This window comes from Pleurodeles waltl, chromosome 11, assembly GCF_031143425.1.
Source record: "Pleurodeles waltl isolate 20211129_DDA chromosome 11, aPleWal1.hap1.20221129, whole genome shotgun sequence".
NCBI classification, from domain to species: domain Eukaryota; kingdom Metazoa; phylum Chordata; class Amphibia; order Caudata; family Salamandridae; genus Pleurodeles; species Pleurodeles waltl.
The window spans coordinates 974802827-974824586 of record NC_090450.1 but is presented as its reverse complement, the minus strand read 5'-3'; the positions used below and the strand labels follow the sequence as shown (position 1 = coordinate 974824586).

General features: G+C 43.3%; 1 protein-coding gene across 1 annotated transcript in view; it reads right to left on the bottom strand.

The window, feature by feature from the left end:
• Nucleotides 1–21760, bottom strand: part of TOP3B (DNA topoisomerase III beta) — a 139402-nt gene that overhangs the window by 103025 nt on the left and 14617 nt on the right. Inside the window, exons 2-4 of the mRNA XM_069215240.1 lie at nt 5163–5329; nt 2164–2295; nt 74–180 (exon numbers count right to left, since the gene is read on the bottom strand). Coding sequence (XP_069071341.1) covers nt 74–180; nt 2164–2295; nt 5163–5232 — 309 coding nt within the window. The 5' untranslated portion in view covers nt 5233–5329. The remainder of the gene's footprint in view (nt 1–73; nt 181–2163; nt 2296–5162; nt 5330–21760) is intronic.

Genomic DNA, 21760 nt, shown 5'->3' with positions numbered 1-21760 from the left:
AGACTGCGTACCTCTGTGCCTTTTAACTGCGATATAAAATAGCTTTCAAATATTCTTGCATAACAAAGTTTACCTGTAGGAACTTCACCATGTTCAGCTTGGGATTGGCCTCTTTCTTCTCGGTTGGCGCTTTGCTGAACAGCTCAGCGGGATCTACTTTATCCCAGTTGTTATATTTTCCTGAATAGAGACAAATATAGTTAAGAGTAGAGGTTTGTGGATCATGGTACTTCCAGCTTTCAAACATAAGTGGCCCTTTGGAACTTTAGAAAAGCATGGAGCTTGAAAAATCTTCACAATATCATATTTAGATACCATGTAACATAATATTTTTTAATCCTTGAAAACACCAAAGAACCAAAAGTGCCAAGCCAGATGTTTGCCATCAGAAAGCTCAACTTTTCCCTGCCGCTAGAAAAAAACCTGTTTGTCTTCAATCAACAAGGTCCAGTCTTTCTTACAACTGCAAAGACCTGATCCTCACTGAGATCACAAGCCCTGATACTCCATGCAATCACCGCGTTAGGCATCAGAAAGCTCCACTCCTACTTGCCATTAAAAAAACCTGCACCCACTTGCCGGATGAGCCTCACATTCATGCTATCACAAAGGCACACTCCCACTTTCCATGGTGGGCCTGCTTTGCAGGCAAGTAGTTGTCAAGTTTGGATGCAGGTAAAAGCATTGTCTTAAACCACTAATTGTTCTGCGGGCCAACAATCTTTGATGCAACAGTCTTGCTGGGCCCTTAGAAAACTCCTGTTCAACGATGACACAACCCTACGCCTTAAAGTCTCACCCCAGAAAGTCCATGCTTCCACAATCAGAAAGTTAGTTCCAACTTTTAAAGAAAAAACACCTATGGGGCCTTAGTTTCACATCTTCGTGAGATTATGCACACAATCTAACTACTGTCATAAGTCTAAATCAGCTGTTTTCTTTTCACTATAGTGCTGTGCCAAATTCTACAATTTTTTAAATCATTTGTTTTCATGTGTACCCATCTATTTACAAACAAGCTTCCCTGTTTTTAAGGAAAGGGCTTTTTATAGAGAAATTTGCTTTTTGGAAAGTTGGGGAGAAATTTCAACTCCTTTAAATGGATTCAGGAGCATTGAGAGGTTGGGGAAAGTAAAATAATCATTATTGAAGTAATAGAGTGATTTGTACAATACAGCTCTGCCAACTGAGAGACGCTCAAAGGCATGAAGGAGAAATCATTTATGTAGGATTCGTTTTTTTTTTTTTCCCCAGAAAGCAGTGGTTGATCCGAGTGTGCAAGTTAACATGGGGAAATGTTCTTGGGTTCTAGGACTGTAAAGCACCAAAAACAACCTTTAAATTGCAGCATATTATGCAAAAGTAGAGTAAACTTGTGCCTGGAAAGTACAGTTTTCATCCATCAGTGTGCTGTTTATTTTCTTGTCAAGATATTGGGGACAGAAGCAAGGCACTTACCAAGGGTTAATTTCAGGGCAAGGCAAAGAACTTCAACCATGACCAGGGAATTGACAGGGGGGGGGGCAGTGTAGAAACCAGATATTTGGGCAAGGAGTCTATGCTTCTGTCTACCATCTGGTCAGGGTCTTGTGGTCTACTTAGAGACAAGAGATTTAATATTCTGTTAAAATTTTAAAAAGTGTGTTCGCACAGTTGAGACCAGAGTTCAACGCAACTCCCAATACTGTTGATATGTCCTCTAGGAAGGATAAAAAGGGCTTCAGAATAGAGATGTGTAGACCACTAAACGTACCAAAATTGTGTCTAACTACAAATGAAGTCAATGCTAAGAATACTGGTGCACAGGTAGTGAGGATGGGTTGTCATCATAGAATTTTGAACGGAACCCTGTATATGGTGTGTGCAGTTCTTTCATGCAATGGAAGCAGCCAGCAGTGGCAACCAGGAGCTGTATTCCTCGTGACATCATGTGCAGCAGAAAAATGAGTCTGTGTCACTAAGGGATGTTTTCTACGTCTGTATTCGAGTGACAAAGACAAGTCAACTTCTGATCAAATGGTTCACGCGGTGACCAAGAAATGTCACAGCCATCCACAATCGTACTGATCTCTCATAAATTGTAATATAGTCATACCATTGTGTTCTTTGAACACCAAAGAACTTTCCTCCATTTTGGCAGGGGCCACTGGTAAAGCTCATTACCTATAAAGTCCAGAGTCATAACATGGCCGCACACCGATGTCATCTTGAAGCGGACACTTTGGCCCATGAAAGATCCACTGTACTCGTGCACCGAGCATGCTCCGTTCAAACCTTTCCGAGATGATGCAGATCCTGCAAGAAGGAAACCAGAGTCAGGACACAAAATTCTAGAGCTTGGACAGCAGGCTCTTTTGTCCATTCTTTTTCATGCTAGGTAACCCAACAGGTCAGCTGGCTCGTCACGGCATAAAGCAGGTAAAGATGGTGGGGTTCAGCACTCAAACTGTCAAGATTTACACCATCAATTAATAGTATTTAACAGGAAAGTTACAATGTGCTGCAAATGATCAGCCTCACAACACACCCATTGCTGCTACAAACCTACGATTTTGACACACCTGTTCACAAGCTGTAGGGGGTGTAAAATTTAATTGAAAAAAATATTTGTAATCTCCAGTTGTTTAAAGCATAAAAAATAAGAATAAACTCCTAATTTAAAGGTGGAGACGCTTTAAATGGTACCATCAGTCAAGATGTTCACTATAACTGATAGTTTTTTCTTGTTCAAGGCTTATCAGTATGACGGAGAATGCTTTTCGTAGTTCAACAAATACACCACAATATTTATATCAAAGAAAATGGATAAATTAGGTGGGGTGAGCACAAACTGCAAACCTCGTACAGATTTCAGAAGCATAAATCAAACAATCTTGCAGGTGGGTTTGTCAATTGTTCGAGGGCGCATCTTATCTTACTGACAAGATGTCTAAACTGTGGAATATTTTTTGTTGGGGGAGGGTGGAATGGAAGGTGAGGACAGAAAAATGCCTGACATCGAATATAAACTCAGAAGTTAGCTTGAACAACAGGAAAACATAACGGCTAAGGGGACTATTTAACTATAATAATCCATTATTAGAAAAGACACCGAAAAGTTATTGTTATCCAGACCATCAGGGGTGATTGATATTTGTCAGCAACAGAAGGAGCACGTCTGACTCAATCCAGTCATCTGCCAAAACTGGTGGTGGTGCTTAGGAACATGCCAGCTCCCAGCGCTTTGTTTAGTTCCCTCCTAGACACCTAGGGTGCCCCTCTCACAGCCCACAAAGTTGAGAACATCTTCTACAATAAAGGGAAGGGGAAAAAATCGAAAGCCGGATTCCATGTAACAAATACTACCCTCCTGGCTTTCTTTCAGAGGACTTAGTTTATCTTTGCTGAGATGAAAAAGCGTTTACGCAGTCGCTCCTCTAATTACCGAACATGCACAGTTTTCTTAGCTCTGAGATCCATTTTTCAGTCTGCAACTTTCTCTTATTCACTCCCTGCTTGTCACCTGCCTAAGCATCTCCGTACCATAGGAAGTCACCTGCTTTTGCAGTATATGTGGCCTAAGCAACTAATCAATACAACTGCACAACTTAGGTTTCTGTCAGGGTAAGCTCTACCTTTTTCTTAAAGTTTTCCAGGAGCGTGGCAAATAATAGAAAATCATTCGCAATCATTTCAGCCAAGAATCTGCCCCTGCTGTAAGCCCTTTGTAATCCAGCAGCACCTTGCATGGATTTTGTGGTTTCAACAACTAGTGTTCCCGTCTTGCTTTGAATTTTTTCTCCCATGTTCACAAGTTAGGAACCTTTGTTTAAGGTGGAACCTAGTTAGTGCAAGTAAGTTTGACTTGTATGATCTCAGGCTGGGGTGGAAGTGAAAAAACAATCTGTGCTAACTCAGGACACAGGCAAACAGAAGCAGCTTCAATGTTACGCTCTGCTACCCGGAGAAACGTAATAGTTTTGGGGTGGGGCGAGAGATGCGTTCTGATCTTCTTAACTTACAGTAAAATCGGAGTCTTTGTTCTGAAATGTATCGATTCTTTTTTCCTACCGTTCAAAATTGCTGCAGTCAAAGCTGGACAAAAGTAATGTCCTGGTCACTTTTATATGGTGCGATAGCTGTAAAAATGGCAGGGTTCTTCTTAAAATTGCTGGAGCGCTACAATAAAAATACAGCCATTTTTACACCAACATGGTGGCGGTAGTTCAAAAGTCTAGTTCCCGGTGATAAGCATGCAATCTTTGTTAGCATGAAATTCCCCAGTTTTTAGAAGTATTTAAAGTTTTGCAGAATCTTGGTTCTGTACACTGATCTCAGTGTTAGGGATACAAATAAATGAATTGAAAAGCCTCCTCAGGGGGTCGTGACTGCTTAGAAAATAAACTAACTGACTAATAAATGTACGGTTGGAAATTGTAAGACATACTATAAATGTCAGGGAGTTGAAATTGGAGGATAAACATTAAATGAGTATCCTCAGATTGATTCATGGGAGCAGTAGACATGCATTAAACAGAATACAGTATGGACGATGTGTGGCTTCAATTGAATTTAGAAAAGCTCGAACCATCCTATTTAAATTTACATTTTTATACCTTATTTGCAAATTAAATGAAATGTGTTATCATTTGTGTATGTGTTTGGTGAATGCTTGTATCTGTGTTTTTGTGTATTGTTTTGCAGTTCGAACCATCGACAATGTTTAGGCCGGGGTCCCTGGCTTCCAGAAATTACTCACTGGGGGTCCCTGGATTCCAATCATCATTCGGGGGGGGATCCCCGGGTTACTGTAATGATAAGTCAAAAGAAGTCAAAAGGTTGGGAACCACTGTTCTAGGTGACTGTGGCATTACTGTTTAATAGTAAGAGCTCGTCATTTGATCCCGCATTCTACTGACAACAAAATCTCGTTCCTTTGCTCTCGGTTATGGAGGCACCTTCCTGTAGCAGGGTTTTTACCCACTAGAGTTTCCCAACTGGCCTTCCTTTGAGGTAGGACAGAAGAGAACAGGTTGAAATAGTTACCATAAGAGTATGGCATAAGAGGAAACTGAGTAATCCTATTCTGTGAAGGAGGTAGGGACTTGGGCAGCTGGCTAAGCTGGTAGCATAGATCCTTCCAAAAGCAAAAATTAGGGGTTGAATTGCCTGGACCCACTCACCTTTCGAAAGGATTTTGGCAATGGACTGTGCCAAAGACGGCTTTTCTGCGACCATCAAAACGGTCTTCATCTTCAACCACAAAATACCACAAACCCTGTCGGAATTGTGTCACTTGACGTGAACCGTGCAAAACATCACCACCGACTCCTCGCCAACTAGGTACATCCTGGGAAAATAAAGTACCAACAGCATAAAGTTAGGCATAGCTTCAAATAACAGCGAATTCAAAGTGATCTGCTGGCTACAGAGTTTATCTAAAAGAGTTACTTCACAGCTCATAGCTTCAAGAAAAGGCACAGAATATTTATGATTCACAAAAAGTAAGTTACGTTTTGCTTGATGAATTGCCAACAATCAATCTGTCGAGCTGCTCCAGCAACAGTTTACAAAAGTGTGGGAGCCTTATTTTTATTAAATTAGGAAGAGGGTTCCAGAGTTCCCCAGAAGTGCAATAGTGGAAAAGTCCTACCCTGAAACCCATACAACAGGCAACCTGCAGAACAAAATAGCGGGAGCTTCATAATAGAAACTATTTTCAACTCTAGAGGCTGCTTTTGTGCATAGCAAAAAAGAGATGGTCTTAAAATGCTTATTGGAAATGTTTGCCGAGGCTCTAAAAAGTTCCAGTGTTCAGTTCAGCAAACTGAGTTTTAACAGAAACGTTCACACGCGGATATTACTAGAACAATCCAGCAAAGGTAAAAGTGGAGATTAGAGACTGTGCAAAAATTAGACTGCCCAGGACACATAACAAAGGTGAGAAAGTGTTTCAGAGGCACTGCCATTCAAAAAACTCTTGGCTCATCACGATCAGCAGGAGGCCAGATGCTACACAGGACTTAATCCAAGCAGGGCTGATCGACTTTTATCCTTCTATGGTCATTAAAACTGAAACCACTGCGACTCTCACTGAGAATTTAAAAAAAACCTTCCCATTTATCTGGAAATGTGAAACACTAGAATTGTATACTGTAAATATGTTCAAGATATAGTAACTGAGGAAGGTTAAATGTTTAGGGTAAATGGCACACCTCTTCAGTGTGCCCAGGGGTCAGACTACAAATGTGACCAATTCGAGGCTGGTCGCTCAATAGCTGTGTATTAAAAGGGGGATGTCTGTTTATGATGTTAATTTGATAAGGCGATGTTTGGTTTCCCCACTCCGAGTTATTATCAAAACGGGGATTATTGATGGTAGCATGTTACAAGATGCAATGGCTGTTTTGTCATTTAATAAAAAGAATTACAAAACAAAAAAAAATGTGACCAATTCATCTTTGGAGACACAATTTAACACTTCAAGTTAATGTGCCTAAGATTTGTCAATTAACTTCTGAAACCAGCTTCAGGTGTTGGTTAGCAAATAGATGCCCCAGAAAGATATTCTGCTGCCTCCCTCTTAGGCCACATGGAAATTTATGTATCAAGGGTCAGATGTACAAAGGGTTTTTGCGGTCGCAAACCCGCCAATTCGGAGGCAGAAGAAATAAAAAATATATAACTGTTGGCCACTGCAAAAGTCCTTATACATTTGCACAAACCCCATTTTGCTATTTGGATTTTTTCCAAATCACCGCATGGGTTTAGTAATGATTACTGTATATGAACTTGGAAGGCAGTGTAAAGGTCATCCCTTCCAAATTGCAATTCAATAAGCTATGCATCAATGGCTTGCGGCCATAATTCCAGTTTCAAAACATTGATCGAATACTGACTCCCAAATTATGGAGGGAACTGATTTGCAAAGGGTAACCCATTGAATCTATTCCCCTATGGAAATCAGGCTGGCAACCTCAAGGGTTTGGGGTGGGGCGGGTAGTAGGAATGGACACATTTCTTATTTGAATAGCAGCTCCATTTCCTCTAAGGAGCAGCAGTTCTTAACCTTTTGACTTCTGTGGACTCCCACTGAATCATTCCTGGAAATCAGGGACCATTAAAAGCCATTCCCAAAAGCCAGGAACTAAGCAATTCCTAAGATTTGACCCTCAAAACAAGGCACAAAAATACAGAAACAAGTATAAATGAAACACATACACAAAAGCTATTTTATGTAACTCATTAACTGCTGGCACTTTTCTCGTGCAGTGCTGAGCGACTAAGTGTTGAGGTAGTTCACGCTTAGGGCACCATATCTTTCTTCCCCACATAAGGTATCCACGCCAAAGCAGAGTCCTTTTTTGCCAACATCCTGGGGATTTTTAAGGGACCCAGGGTTTGTGGATTTCCCAGAAGGGAAGAGAGTACATAGGCAAAATATAGCAAAGTTGTGAGTTTTTGGGAAAAAATAGGAAAACAACTGCTCCAGCTAAAAGTGTCTGTTTTTTTTTTTTTTTTTAAATGGCATCAACAAAGGGTTTGCCGTGCTAAAGGCACTGTGTTCCTGCCTTTCAGGAACATGAACAGCTAAATAACTAAATCTATTTTTTTACCACAGTCTTGGCATTTTTCAAAGAGACAGCCCATTTCCCTATTTTTTGTGATCTCAACCTACTTCCACTTTGTGGTGGAAACCAGTGTGAAACCCATGGGTGATCAAGGAAAGCTATAAATTTCAGAATTGTAGACAAAATTCTGAATTTAACAAGGGGTCATGTGTCTAGACCCCTCATGGTTTTCTCAAAGAAACTAACTGATGAAATAAAGAAATATTGAAAATGAATAGGAAAAACCAGCCGTTTGTGACAACATTTTCATCTGTAAGTTTATGTCACAATGAACAATTTATAAAAGAAATGGAAAATGTCACTTACTCAGTGTACATCTGTTCGTGGCATTAGTCGCTGCAGATTCACATGCTGTGCATAGTCCGCCGTCTGGTGTTGGGTCGGAGTGTTACAAGTTGTTTTTCTTCGAAGAAGTCTTTTCGAGTCATGACACCGAGGGACTCCTCCCACTTCGGTTCCATTGCGCATGGGCGTCGACTCCATCTTAGATTGTTTTCCCCGCAGAGGGTGAGGTAGGAGTTGTGTATGCTAATAATAGTGCCCATGCAATGGAATAAATACGTATGTACAAAATGAAGGTTTAATGTAATATATTTACAAATGTACAAATGTTCAAGATCTACTTCTAAACGGCTACAGGCTCCCGGGGAGGAGGGTGGGCGCATGTGAATCTGCAGCGACTAATGCCACGAACAGATGTACACTGGGTAAGTGACATTTTCCGTTCGGTGGCATGTGTAGCTGCAGATACACATGCTGTGCATAGACTAGTAAGCAGTTATCTCCCCAAAAGCGGTGGTTCAGCCTGTAGGAGTTGAAGTAGTTTGAAATAATGTTCTTAGTACAGCTTGACCTACTGTTGCTTGTTGTGCAGTTAACACATCCACGCAGTAGTGTCTAGTAAATGTATGAGGCGTAGACCATGTTGCTGCCTTACATATTTCGGTCATTGGAATATTTCCTAGAAAGGCCATAGTAGCACCTTTCTTTCTGGTTGAGTGTGCCTTTGGTGTAATAGGCAGTTCTCTCTTTGCTTTAAGATAGCAGGTTTGGATGCATTTTACTATCCATCTGGCGATACCTTGTTTTGAAATTGGATTTCCTGTATGAGGTTTTTGGAAGGCAATAAATAGTTGTTTTGTCTTCCTAATTTCTTTTGTCCTGTCAATGTAGTACATTAGTGCTCTCTTGATGTCTAATGTATGTAGTGCTCTTTCAGCTATTGAATCTGGCTGTGGGAAGAACACTGGTAATTCCACTGTTTGGTTTAAGTGGAACGGTGAGATAACCTTTGGTAAGAATTTTGGATATGTTCTTAGAACGACCTTATTTTTGTGTATTTGAATAAATGGTTCTTGTATGGTAAACGCCTGTATTTCACTTACTCTTCTTAGAGATGTGATAGCAATGAGAAATGCAACTTTCCACGTTAAGTATTGCATTTCACAAGAATGCATGGGTTCGAAAGGTGGACCCATGAGCCTTGTCAAGACAATGTTGAGGTTCCATGAAGGAACAGGTGGTGTCCTTGGTGGTATAATTCTCTTTAGGCCCTCCATAAACGCTTTAATGACAGGTATTCTAAATAGGGAAGTTGAATGAGTAATCTGCAGGTAAGCAGATATTGCTGCGAGATGTATTTTTATGGAAGAGAAAGCTAGATTTGATTTTTGTAAATGTAGTAAATATTTTACTACATCTTTTGGAGATGCATGCAATGGTTGGACTTGATTATTATGGCAGTAACAAACAAATCTTTTCCATTTACTTGCATAGCAGTGTCTACTGGATGGTCTTCTAGCTTGTTTTATGACCTCCATACACTCTTGTGTGAGGTTTAAGTGTCCAAATTCTAGGATTTCAGGAGCCAAATTGCTAGATTCAGCGATGCTGGGTTTGGATGCCTGATCTGTTGTTTGTGTTAACAGATCTGGCCTGTTGGGTAGTTTGACATGAGGTACTACTGACAGGTCTAGTAGTGTGGTATACCAAGGTTGTCTTGCCCATATTGGTGCTATTAGTATGAGTTTGAGTTTGTTTTGACTCAATCTGTTTACTAGATATGGAAGGAGAGGGAGAGGGGGAAAAGCGTACGCAAATATCCCTGACCAATTCATCCATAGAGCATTGCCTTGAGATTGCCGGTGTGGGTACCTGGATGCGAAGTTTTGGCATTTTGCGTTTTCTTTTGTTGCAAATAGATCTATTTGAGGTGTTCCCCAAATTTGGAAGTAAGTGTTCAGGATTTGGGGGTGAATTTCCCATTCGTGGACCTGTTGGTGATCCCGAGAGAGATTGTCTGCTAGCTGGTTCTGGATCCCTGGAATAAACTGTGCTATTAGGCGAATGTGGTTGTGAATTGCCCAATGCCATATTTTTTGTGTTAGGAGACACAACTGTGTCGAGTGTGTTCCCCCCTGTTTGTTTAAATAATACATTGTCGTCATGTTGTCTGTTTTGACAAGAATGTATTTGTGGGTTATCATTGGTTGGAATGCTTTCAACGCTAGAAATACTGCTAACAATTCTAGGTGATTTATATGAAACTTTCTTTGATGTACGTCCCATTGTCCTTGGATGCTGTGTTGATTGAGGTGTGCTCCCCACCCTGTCATGGAAGCATCTGTTGTTATCACGTATTGTGGCACTGGGTCTTGGAAAGGCCGCCCTTTGTTTAAATTTGTACTGTTCCACCATAGAAGCGAGATGTATGTTTGGCGGTCTATCAACACCAGATCTAGAAGTTGACCCTGTGCATGTGACCATTGTGATGCTAGGCACTGTTGTAAGGGCCGCATGTGCAATCTTGCGTTTGGGACAATGGCTATGCATGAGGACATCATGCCTAGGAGTTTTAATACCATATTTGCGTGTATCTTTTGTGTTGGATACATAGCTTGTATCACCTTGTGAAAATTTTGAACCCTTTGTGGACTTGGAGTGGCTATCCCTTTTGTTGTGTTGATTGTCGCTCCTAAGTATTGCTGTGTTTGACATGGCAAAAGGTGTGACTTTGCATAGTTGATGGAGAAACCCAGTTTGTAAAGGGTTTGTATAACATAATCTGTGTGGTGTGAACACTTTGTTAGCGAGTTGGTTTTGATTAACCAATCGTCTAGGAATGGGAACACGTGTATTTGCTGCCTCCTGATATGTGCAGCTACTACTGCTAGACATTTTGTAAAGACTCTTGGTGCTGTTGTTATTCCGAATGGCAACACTTTGAATTGGTAATGTATTCCTTTGAATACGAACCTTAGGTATTTCCTGTGCGAGGGATGTATCGGTATATGGAAATACGCGTCTTTTAGATCTAACGTTGTCATGTAGTCTTGCTGTTTCAGTAGTGGTATTACGTCTTGTAACGTGACCATGTGAAAGTGGTCTGATTTGATGTAGGTGTTTAGTGTTCTGAGATCTAATATTGGTCTCAGACTTTTGTCCTTTTTCGGTATTAGAAAGTACAGTGAGTAAACTCCTGTGTTCTTTTGTGTTTTTGGTACTAATTCTATTGCGTCTTTTTGCAGTAATGCTTGAACTTCTAGTCCTAGAAGGTCTATATGCTGTTTTGACATATTGTGTGTTTTTGGTGGGACGTTTGGAGGGAGTTGGAGAAATTCTATGCAATAACCATGTTGGATAATTGCTAAGACCCAAGTGTCTGTTGTTATTTCCTCCCATGATCTGTGGAACTGGCTTAGTCTTCCCCCCACTGGTGTTGTGTGAAGGGGTTGTGTGACCTGTGAGTCACTGTTTATTTTGAGGGGTTTTGGGACCTTGAAACTTTCCCCGGTTTCTTGGGAATTGGCCCCCTCTGTATTGGCCTCGAAAGCCACCCCTTTGATATTGTCCCTGGTAGGTAGGTGGTCTTGTTTGTGAGGTGCTGGCTTCTGTGGCTTGACCTCGAAACCCTCCTCTGAAAGTTGTTTTGGGAAATGTGCCAAATGTGCCTCTGCCCTGCGGGGAATAGAGTGCGCCCATGGCTTTGGCTGTGTCAGTGTCCTTCTTTAATTTTTTCAATTGCAGTGTCCACTTCTGGGCCAAACAATTGCTGTTCATTGAACGGCATATTGAGCACTGCCTGTTGTATCTCAGGTTTGAAGGCAGATGTGCGCAGCCATGCGTGCCTCCTTATTGTCACAGCAGTATTTATTGTTCTTGCAGCTGTATCTGCTGCATCCATAGAAGAACGTATTTGGTTGTTGGAGATATTTTGCCCCTCTTCAACCACTTGTTTCGCTCGTTTCTGGAATTCTTTGGGGAGGTGCTCGATGAGATGCTGCATCTCGTCCCAATGGGCCCTGTCGTATCGCGCTAGGAGTGCTTGCGAGTTGGCGATGCGCCACTGATTTGCAGCTTGTGCTGCAACCCTTTTCCCAGCTGCATCAAACTTGCGGCTCTCCTTGTCCGGAGGTGGTGCGTCGCCTGATGTATGCGAGTTGGCTCTTTTACGAGCTGCTCCTACGACTACTGAATCTGGTGTCAGTTGTGATGTAATAAAAGCAGGGTCTGTGGGCGGTGCCTTGTATTTTTTCTCCACCCTTGGAGTTATTGCTCTGCTTTTAACAGGCTCCTTGAAAATCTGTTTAGCGTGCCTTAGCATTCCCGGGAGCATGGGAAGGCTTTGATAATGGCTGTGGGTGGAGGACAGGGTGTTAAAGAGGAAGTCATCCTCAATAGGCTCCGAATGTAGAGATACATTATGAAATTCGGCTGCCCTAGCTACCACCTGTGCATATGCTGTACTGTCCTCAGGTGGTGAGGGTTTAGTTGGGTACGACTCTGGACTATTGTCCGATACTGGAGCATCATAGAGGTCCCATGCTTCCTGATCATCCTGGCTCATGGTGGTATGAGCTGGTGATTGTGGTGGAGTCTGTGCCGGTGATACATGAGTTGACTGTGGTGGAGAGGGTGGTGGAGTTACCCTCTTTACCACCTTTGCTTGTGGTGGCTTGTCTTGTTGTTGGAAGTCAAGTTTCCTTTTCCTTCTGATTGGGGGAAGAGTGCTGATTTTCCCTGTACCCCTTTGGATAAAGATCCGCTTTTGCGTGTGATCTACCTCTGTAGTTTGTAATTCCTCCTCAAATCGGTGTCTTTTTAGTTGAGAGGACAGTGATTGTTCCTCTGAGTAGGAACTGGTTTTTGGTTCGGTTGCCGGGTGTTTTGGCACCGAAACCGTGTCTTTAGTTGTTTTCGGCTCCGACGAGATCTTTCACTTTTTCGGTGTCTTGGCCTCTCGGTGCCGACCATCTTCGGTGCCGCTATCTCTGTGCCGAGCAGCTTCGGTGCCGCTATCTCTGTGTCGAGTAGCTTCGGTGCCGCTATCTCGGTGTCGAGCCTTTTCTGCACCACTCTCTCGGTCCCGAGAGTGTTGCTTGCCTGTGTCTCGACCTGAGTCGGACGACTGCGGCACCACCTCGCCCTTTTTCGGTGCCGATGGACGGTCACCTACTTTATGGGTTATGCCATGGCCGTTGGCAGTGGCGTCCCCTGGGCTTTGTCTGTTTTTTCGTGTGATCTTTCTTTCGACGTCTTACTCACGGTTGGTTGCTCGTCGACGTCGAATTCTTCGGAATCCGATTCGCGGATGGAGAAAGTTTCTTCTTCTTCCTCCTCCTCGAACCCTTGTTGTCCTGTCGGCGTGGAAGCCATCTGCAACCTCCTGGCTCTTCGGTCCCTGAGCGTTTTTCTCGACCGAAACGCGCAACAGGCCTCACACGACTCTTCCTTGTGCTCGGGGGACAGGCACAAGTTACAGACCAAATATTGGTCTGTATAAGGATATTTACTGTGGCATTTAGGACAGAATCGGAACGGGGTCCGTTCCATCAGTCTCGATGTTGCACACGGTCGGGCCGACCAGGCCCCGACGGGGGATCGAAAATACCCCGAAGGGTTACCGGAGCTCTTTAAGGCTCGGTGTCGATTTGTCCTAACTAGCCCGATACCGAACGAAACAATACCGACAAATTTTCCGTTGATTCTGACTAACTTTCCGACCCGAAACACGGAGCGAAAAGGAACACGTCCGAACCCGATGGCGGAAAAAAAACAATCTAAGATGGAGTCGACGCCCATGCGCAATGGAACCGAAGTGGGAGGAGTCCCTCGGTCTCGTGACTCGAAAAGACTTCTTCGAAGAAAAACAACTTGTAACACTCCGATCCAACACCAGACGGCGGACTATGCACAGCATGTGTATCTGCAGCTACACATGCCACCGAACAAACTATTACGTCCAATGTACCCTTTGAGTTGTGGGGATATAGGGTTTGTAGGTTCTCCAAGAACCCAAGGTGTCAAGAGCACACAACTGAGTTGCACAGTGCAATCGTTTTTCATTGTGTACCAGTATAGACATATTCATATTGTGAAACATGTAGAGTGAAAAATGTGTATCAAGAAAACCTATTTATTTGTGAAATGGTCACAAGATATTGAGTTTATGAGCAGTTATTATTTGTACATCTCTGAATTTATTGGAAACCGCACTAGCCTACGATTTAGAGGGTATTTCAAAATGTCTTTTTTTTTTTTTTTTTTTTACACGCTGGCGCTTACACTTGGCACAAATGTAGTGAAATCAAATTGGTAATAACAAATGTTCTACTATTCTATGCACCCACATGTCTTCCAAAAAAAAAACATACTTCACTTTTGTGGGTAGGCTTAATGACCCTCAAAGGAAATGGCCCAAAACGCAACATGGATACATCACATTTTTCCACCCACAAATCATATTTGTCTGAAAAGTTGGCAGATGTGGATTTTGGGCCTTAGCTCAGCCGGCACCTAAAGAAGAAACCTAGCAAACTTGCACATTTTTCAAGACTAGGTGCCTGGGAGGATCCAGAGTGGGGTGACTTACGTGGCTCTCACCAGATTTTGTTTCACCCAGAATCCCTTGCAAGCCTCAAACTTAACTAAAAGAACACATATTCCTCACATTTCCGTGATGTAAAGTTCTGGAATCCGCAGGGAACCACAAACTTCCTTCCACCCAGCATTCCCATAAGTTTCCTGATAAAAATGGTACCTCACTTGTGTGGGTAGGTCTAGTGCCCGCGAAAGGAACCTGCCCAAAACACAAAATGGATGCATCACATTTTTCCACTCAAAACTGAACTTTTTTAGGCAAAGTAGGTAGTTGTGGATTTTAGGCCCAAGCTCAGTCAGCACATAGAGAAACCTAGCACATTTGCAAATGTTTTGAAAACTGGACACCCGGGGGAATCCAGGGCGGGGTGACTTGTGTGGCTCTCACCATATATTTTTTTTTTTACCAGAATCTCTCGCAAACCTCAAACCTTGACTTAAAAAAAAAAAATGAATAAATAAAGCACTTTTTCCTCACATTTCTGTGATGGAAGGTTCTGTGATCTGTGGGAAGCAACAAACTTCCTCACACCCATCATTCCCCTAAGGCTTCCAATAAAAATGGCACCTCAGTTGTGCGGGTAGGCCTAGTGCCCTCAACAGGACATGGCCCAAAAAACAACACATTTTTCCTTCAAAACTGACCCTTTTTGTGTAAAGTGTGTAGCTGTGGATGTTTGGGCAATAGCTAGGAAAACCTAGGAAGCCTGCATATTTTTGAAAACTAGACAACTAGGGGACCCCAGAGGTGCACGACTTGCGTGGCTTCACTAGGTGATTTTACCCAGAAGCCTTTGAAAACATCACACTTTGGTTTAAAAAACAAAACACTTTTTCCTCACATTTCTGTGATAGAAAGTTCTTGAATCTGCGGGCGCCACAAATGTCCTACCACCCCGAGTTTCCACATATCACCAGATAAAAACGGTACCCCATTTGTGTGGGTGGCCCCAAGACCACGACAGACAAGGCATTACAGTGGCACATTGATAGATAAGCAAAAGGGTAGCAGAGGTATCTGGGGTCATGCTGTGGCACCACCATAGCAAACCTATGAAAGACAGACATTTCTGAAAACTAGACAACCAGGGAATTCCATGTGGTGTGTTTTGCGTGGATCCCATGAGGGTTTCCTACCCACAATTCCCTGCAAACCTCAAACTTTCCCTGAAATCACACGTTTCCCCTACATTTTGTAATGGAAACGTCCGGAATCCACAAAATTAGTACTACCCAACGTTGCCCCACTTGTACCAATAAAAACACTCTGCCACTTGGGTGGCTGGGCCTAGGGCTCATGACAGGAATGTATAAACCAAATGGGAGCCCTTGCCACCCCAGTTTCATTCGTTTCTGTTGCAATTACTAGGCCCAACCACACAAGTGGTGCAGCGGCCTGCACTGTTTCTACTGGGGCAGGAACAAGACTGATTTGCATATGGCTGGGTCCAAACTGAGGTGGTATGTTAGGCAAAAGAACAATCGGTTGGGATGCTACCCCAAGCAACTTCCAGTGGTTAGACTTATTGCAAGCATCCTCCCCATCACATTTTGTGTGTCAGAAGTGAGGTTTCTACAACACGCCAACACTAGTAATGTTGCTGAGTTTTAGTTTACTGTTTTAATCAAGAAAGGGTTTTCCTGAAACTTTAGTAATGGATAATGGGGTCCAACTTTGTTTTTGGTAAATGAAGAACTTTTTTGATAATTATAGCACAGCACACATCACCTCTGCACTTTGTGACTCTCTATGTAGCAAGCAAGTGGTGTGGGTTAACAGTTATTTGAAGGGCAGTACTGGTCTAACCTCCTGACAAAAACAACTCTGATTTAAAAATATCAGGAAAAGACTGTGGGCATACATAATCTGCCCACATACTCTCAAAGGGGTGAGATTTTATGTTTTACTTAAGGGTAGGATGAGAGCTTCTCAGATTTGTCTTTGGGGACGGTAAATGATCATATTTTAAGGTGAGGATTAACCTGAGATTAAGTTGATAAGGAGAAAAGTGTCTGACAGATAGGCAAAAGCCAAAGAGTACTACAATAACTACAATAAATTCATTTTTACTTAAAGTGTGGGAGATTGAATTAGAGTTTGACTGCCTTGTTTGCGGTTCTAAAAAGATTCCAAATTCTCTTGTCCTGCGAAGGGTTTGAAAGTTAACAAAGGCAATGTAATAACTCAGCATGGTAAATGTTGTAATGGGAAGATAGTGTCAAAGAGGCTTGATTTGTCATCACTGAAGAGGAAATCTGACCCCAGGAATGGTATTTCTTCTTAAGAGAGTACTTTTATGGGTTCAGGTTTTGGTAATGAAAGGAGGAGTAAAGCTGTGAGTACAAGGCTCATGCCTCCTAATCTAGAAGCTTGTAGACAGTAGCGGCAACCTTCATCTGCTAAACACACTCTGTTGCTGGAAGCACCTGACCTTGTAGTTCTCAAAGATGTAGCCGACCCAACCGCATCCAGAGTAAAGGACAAAGTCAGACTAAGGAACCCTCTAGGACTGCTGCAAAATTAAATTTGTTACTGGTATTTCTATATTTTTCTATCCTTTAATGATGGAAAAAGATATATTATGCATTGTAATCATACAGTGGTTCCACATTCTATCTTTCACGCAAACAACATTCCTCAATCATGTTTATTCCATTCCTTTCCAGCTTCCAGGATTCAACAACAACAGTTGGTGAGTTATGGGGTGTCAGTGCAGGACAATGATGCTGCGTAAACCCACTGAATAAATGTGTTTTACCTTACCTGAATTGTGTACTTTAGTACAGGTTAATTAGTTCATTTAAGTTTTGAGGTTAAGTATTTTTACTAGCAACATTCAATGTAGTTATATCTGTTTGTTGCATAAAAATGCACAGAGTTCAAAGAGGTGTAGAGCTAAGGATGGGTTTGGAACTTTGACCAATGCTTGCTACTGTCCATTGTAAATGATATTCTTGCTTTCAGTGTGCCTAAGTAATAGCAAGCCCCAAGCAGTTCTGTGATACATTGCAACCAGATACTTGTAACAGCCCCTTATATCCAAACAACTGTGCAATATCTCTAACGTTCTCAGCTGGACAGGGAGTCTGTGCCTGCTTTTACAAATGTAAATATACAATTCCAAAGGAAGGGTATAAATTAGGCCAAGGAAAATTTTCAGTTACACAGGTGTAATTTCTGGCATTTTTGTGATACACTTTTTATGCAAACTAACACCATATGGCATTACTAGAGACTCCCTGGGTAAAAAAATCCTAAGCAAGCAGATCTTGTGATTCTTCTGTTTAGTGCAAAGTTTGTCTTCCCGTCAATTATGGACAATGAGGACACATGTTGCAGTAAAAGAGATAGCACAAAATGTCAGCTTTGTATTTCATGTACTTTTTCTAAACTGTTACCGATGCCTGGCACTGGTCCAGGTGCCAAGGCAGACCCATTCCCACAGAGCATACATAAGGTGCTCAAGACCTTTAACATTCCAGGAAGTAGTGGTGGTATTCCAGGCCCACCTATGAGAAGTAATAAGAGCTTGGGCTCTGGAGAACATCACAGACCCATAGAACAGAGCATTGGTACTCACAAACATTTTCTCAGGGGCCAAAATGTTTGCCTTGAGATGTGACCGAGGGCTGCATTGATGCCAGCTGTGTGGCAGTTGTGTCGTGGGCGGAGCAGGTTAGAGGACGGAGTCTGTTAGTGGGAAGGTGGGTGTAGGGGAAGCGAAGCATATACATCCAGTGGCTGAAGTGCAAACCCGTAAACCAGGAATTAATCCTGGCTTCCCCACTTTACCAAACTGTGTGATCTTAGGCATTGTTTTATTTTACTTTCCTTCCTTTTCCTCTATTCTTACATATGAGGACCTCAAAATACATGACCTCTGGTTATGCACTGTACAAAACCTTCTCCTGTGTTTGATTTAATAGACCATAATGTTAATGTATAATAGGAACCCAGACCACCCAATGAGTGCACATAACTGACTTGCCTCTCAGTTCCCTATTGGCATTGTTGTCAGTGTGGGGGGAAGAATTAATGTTTCTAAATTCATGTTTGAAAACTCACTTTACTTCTCAATGCACTGTATAATCTGATGTACTAAGGTGAAACAGCTCTGCATGGTAATTGTAAGGAAATGCCTCCTTGGCATGGTTGCCCCCTGACTTTTTGCCTTTGCTGATGCTATGTTTACAATTGAAAGTGTGCTGAGGCCTGCTAACCAGGCCCCAGCACCAGTGTTCTTTCCCTAACCTGTACTTTTGTATCCACAATTGGCAGACCCTGGCATCCAGATAAGTCCCTTGTAACTGGTACTTCTAGTACCAAGGGCCCTGATGCCAAGGAAGGTCTCTAAGGGCTGCAGCATGTCTTATGCCACCCTGGAGACCTCTCACTCAGCACAGACACACTGCTTGCCAGCTTGTGTGTGCTAGTGAGGACAAAACGAGTAAGTCGACATGGCACTCCCCTCAGGGTGCCATGCCAGCCTCTCACTGCCTATGCAGTATAGGTAAGACACCCCTCTAGCAGGCCTTACAGCCCTAAGGCAGGGTGCACTATACCATAGGTGAGGGTACCAGTGCATGAGCATGGTACCCCTACAGTGTCTAAACAAAACCTTAGACATTGTAAGTGCAGGGTAGCCATAAGAGTATATGGTCTGGGAGTCTGTCAAACACGAACTCCACAGCACCATAATGGCTACACTGAAAACTGGGAAGTTTGGTATCAAACTTCTCAGCACAATAAATGCACACTGATGCCAGTGTACATTTTATTGCAAAATACACCCCAGAGGGCACCTTAGAGGTGCCCCCTGAAACTTAACCGACTGTCTGTGTAGGCTGACTAGTTCCAGCAGCCTGCCACACCAGAGACATGTTGCTGGCCCCATGGGGAGAGTGCCTTTGTCACTCTGAGGCCAGTAACAAAGCCTGCACTGGGTGGAGATGCTAACACCTCCCCCAGGCAGGAGCTGTAACACCTGGCGGTGAGCCTCAAAGGCTCACCCCTTTGTCACAGCCCAGCAGGGCACTCCAGCTTAGTGGAGTTGCCCGCCCCCTCCGGCCACGGCCCCCACTTTTGGCGGCAAGGCTGGAGGGAACAAAGAAAACAACAAGGAGGAGTCACTGGCCAGTCAGGACAGCCCCTAAGGTGTCCTGAGCTGAAGTGACTCTAACTTTTAGAAATCCTCCATCTTGCAGATGGAGGATTCCCCCAATAGGGTTAGGATTGTGACCCCCTCCCCTTGGGAGGAGGCACAAAGAGGGTGTACCCACTCTCAGGGCTAGTAGCCATTGGCTACTAACCCCCCAGACCTAAACACGCCCTTAAATTTAGTATTTAAGGGCTACCCTGAACCCTAGAAAATTAGATTCCTGCAACTACAAGAAGAAGGACTGCCTAGCTGAAAACCCCTGCAGAGGAAGACCAGAAGACGACAACTGCCTTGGCTCCAGAAACTCACCGGCCTGTCTCCTGCCTTCCAAAGATCCTGCTCCAGCGACGCCTTCCAAAGGGACCAGCGACCTCGACATCCTCTGAGGACTGCCCCTGCTTCGAAAAGACAAGAAACTCCTGAGGACAGCGGACCTGCTCCAAGCAAGGCTGCAACTTTGTTTCCAGCAGCCTTGAAAGAACTCTGCAAGCTCCCCGCAAGAAGCGTGAGACTTGCAACACTGCACCCGGCGACCCCGACTCGGCTGGTGGAGACCCAACACCTCAGGAGGGACCCCAGGACTACTCTGATACTGTGAGTACCAAAACCTGTCCCCCCTGAGCCCCCACAGCGCCGCCTGCAGAGGGAATCCCGAGGCTTCCCCTGACCGCGACTCTTTGAATCCAAAGTCCCGACGCCTGGGAGAGACCCTGCACCCGCAGCCCCCAGGACCTGAAGGACCGGACTTTCACTGGAGAAGTGACCCCCAGGAGTCCCTCTCCCTTACCCAAGTGGAGGTTTCCCCGAGGAACCCCCCCCTTGCCTGCCTGCAGCGCTGAAGAGATCCCGAGATCTCTCATAGACTAACATTGCGAACCCGACGCCTGTTTCTACACTGCACCCGGCCGCCCCCGCGCTGCTGAGGGTGAAATTTCTGTGTGGGCTTGTGTCCCCCCCGGTGCCCTACAAAACCCCCCTGGTCTGCCCTCCGAAGACGCGGGTACTTACCTGCAAGCAGACCGGAACCGGGGCACCCCCTTCTCTCCATTCTAGCCTATGTGTTTTGGGCACCACTTTGAACTCTGCACCTGACCGGCCCTGAGCTGCTGGTGTGGTGACTTTGGGGTTGCTCTGAACCCCCAACGGTGGGCTACCTTGGACCAAGAACTGAACCCTGTAAGTGACTTACTTACCTGGCAAATCTAACAAAAACTTACCTCCCCCAGGAACTGTGAAAATTGCACTAAGTGTCCACTTTTAAAACAGCTATTTGTCAATAACTTGAAAAGTATACATGCAATTTTTATGATTTAAAGTTCCTAAAGTACTTACCTGCAATACCTTTCGAATGAGATATTACATGTAGAATTTGAACCTGTGGTTCTTAAAATAAACTAAGAAAAGATATTTTTCTATACAAAAACCTATTGGCTGGATTTGTCTCTGAGTGTGTGTACCTCATTTATTGTCTATGTGTATGTACAACAAATGCTTAACACTACTCCTTGGATAAGCCTACTGCTCGACCACACTACCACAAAATAGAGCATTAGTATTATCTATTTTTACCACTATCTTACCTCTAAGGGGAACCCTTGGACTCTGTGCATGCTATTCCTTACTTTGAAATAGCACATACAGAGCCAACTTCCTACATTGGTGGATCAGCGGTGGGGTACAAGACTTTGCATTTGCTGGACTACTCAGCCAATACCTGATCACACGACAAATTCCAAAATTGTCATTAGAAATTCATTTTTGCAATTTGAAATTTTTCTAAATTCTTAAAAGTCCTGCTAGGGCCTTGTGTGTTAAGTCCCTGTTTAGCATTGTCTTTTTAGAGTTTAAAAGTTTGTTAAAAGTTTGAAATTAGATTCTAGAAACAGTTTTAGATTCTTTAAAAAGTCTTCCAACTTTTAGCAAAATAATGTCTGATACAGAGATGAATGTGGTGGAACTCGACACCACACCTTACCTCCATCTTAAGATGAGGGAGCTAAGGTCTCTCTGTAATATCAAAAAAATAACCATTGGCTCCAGACCTACCAAAATTCAGCTCCAGGAGCTGTTGGCAGAGTTTGAAAAAGCCAACCCCTCTGATGATGACATCAC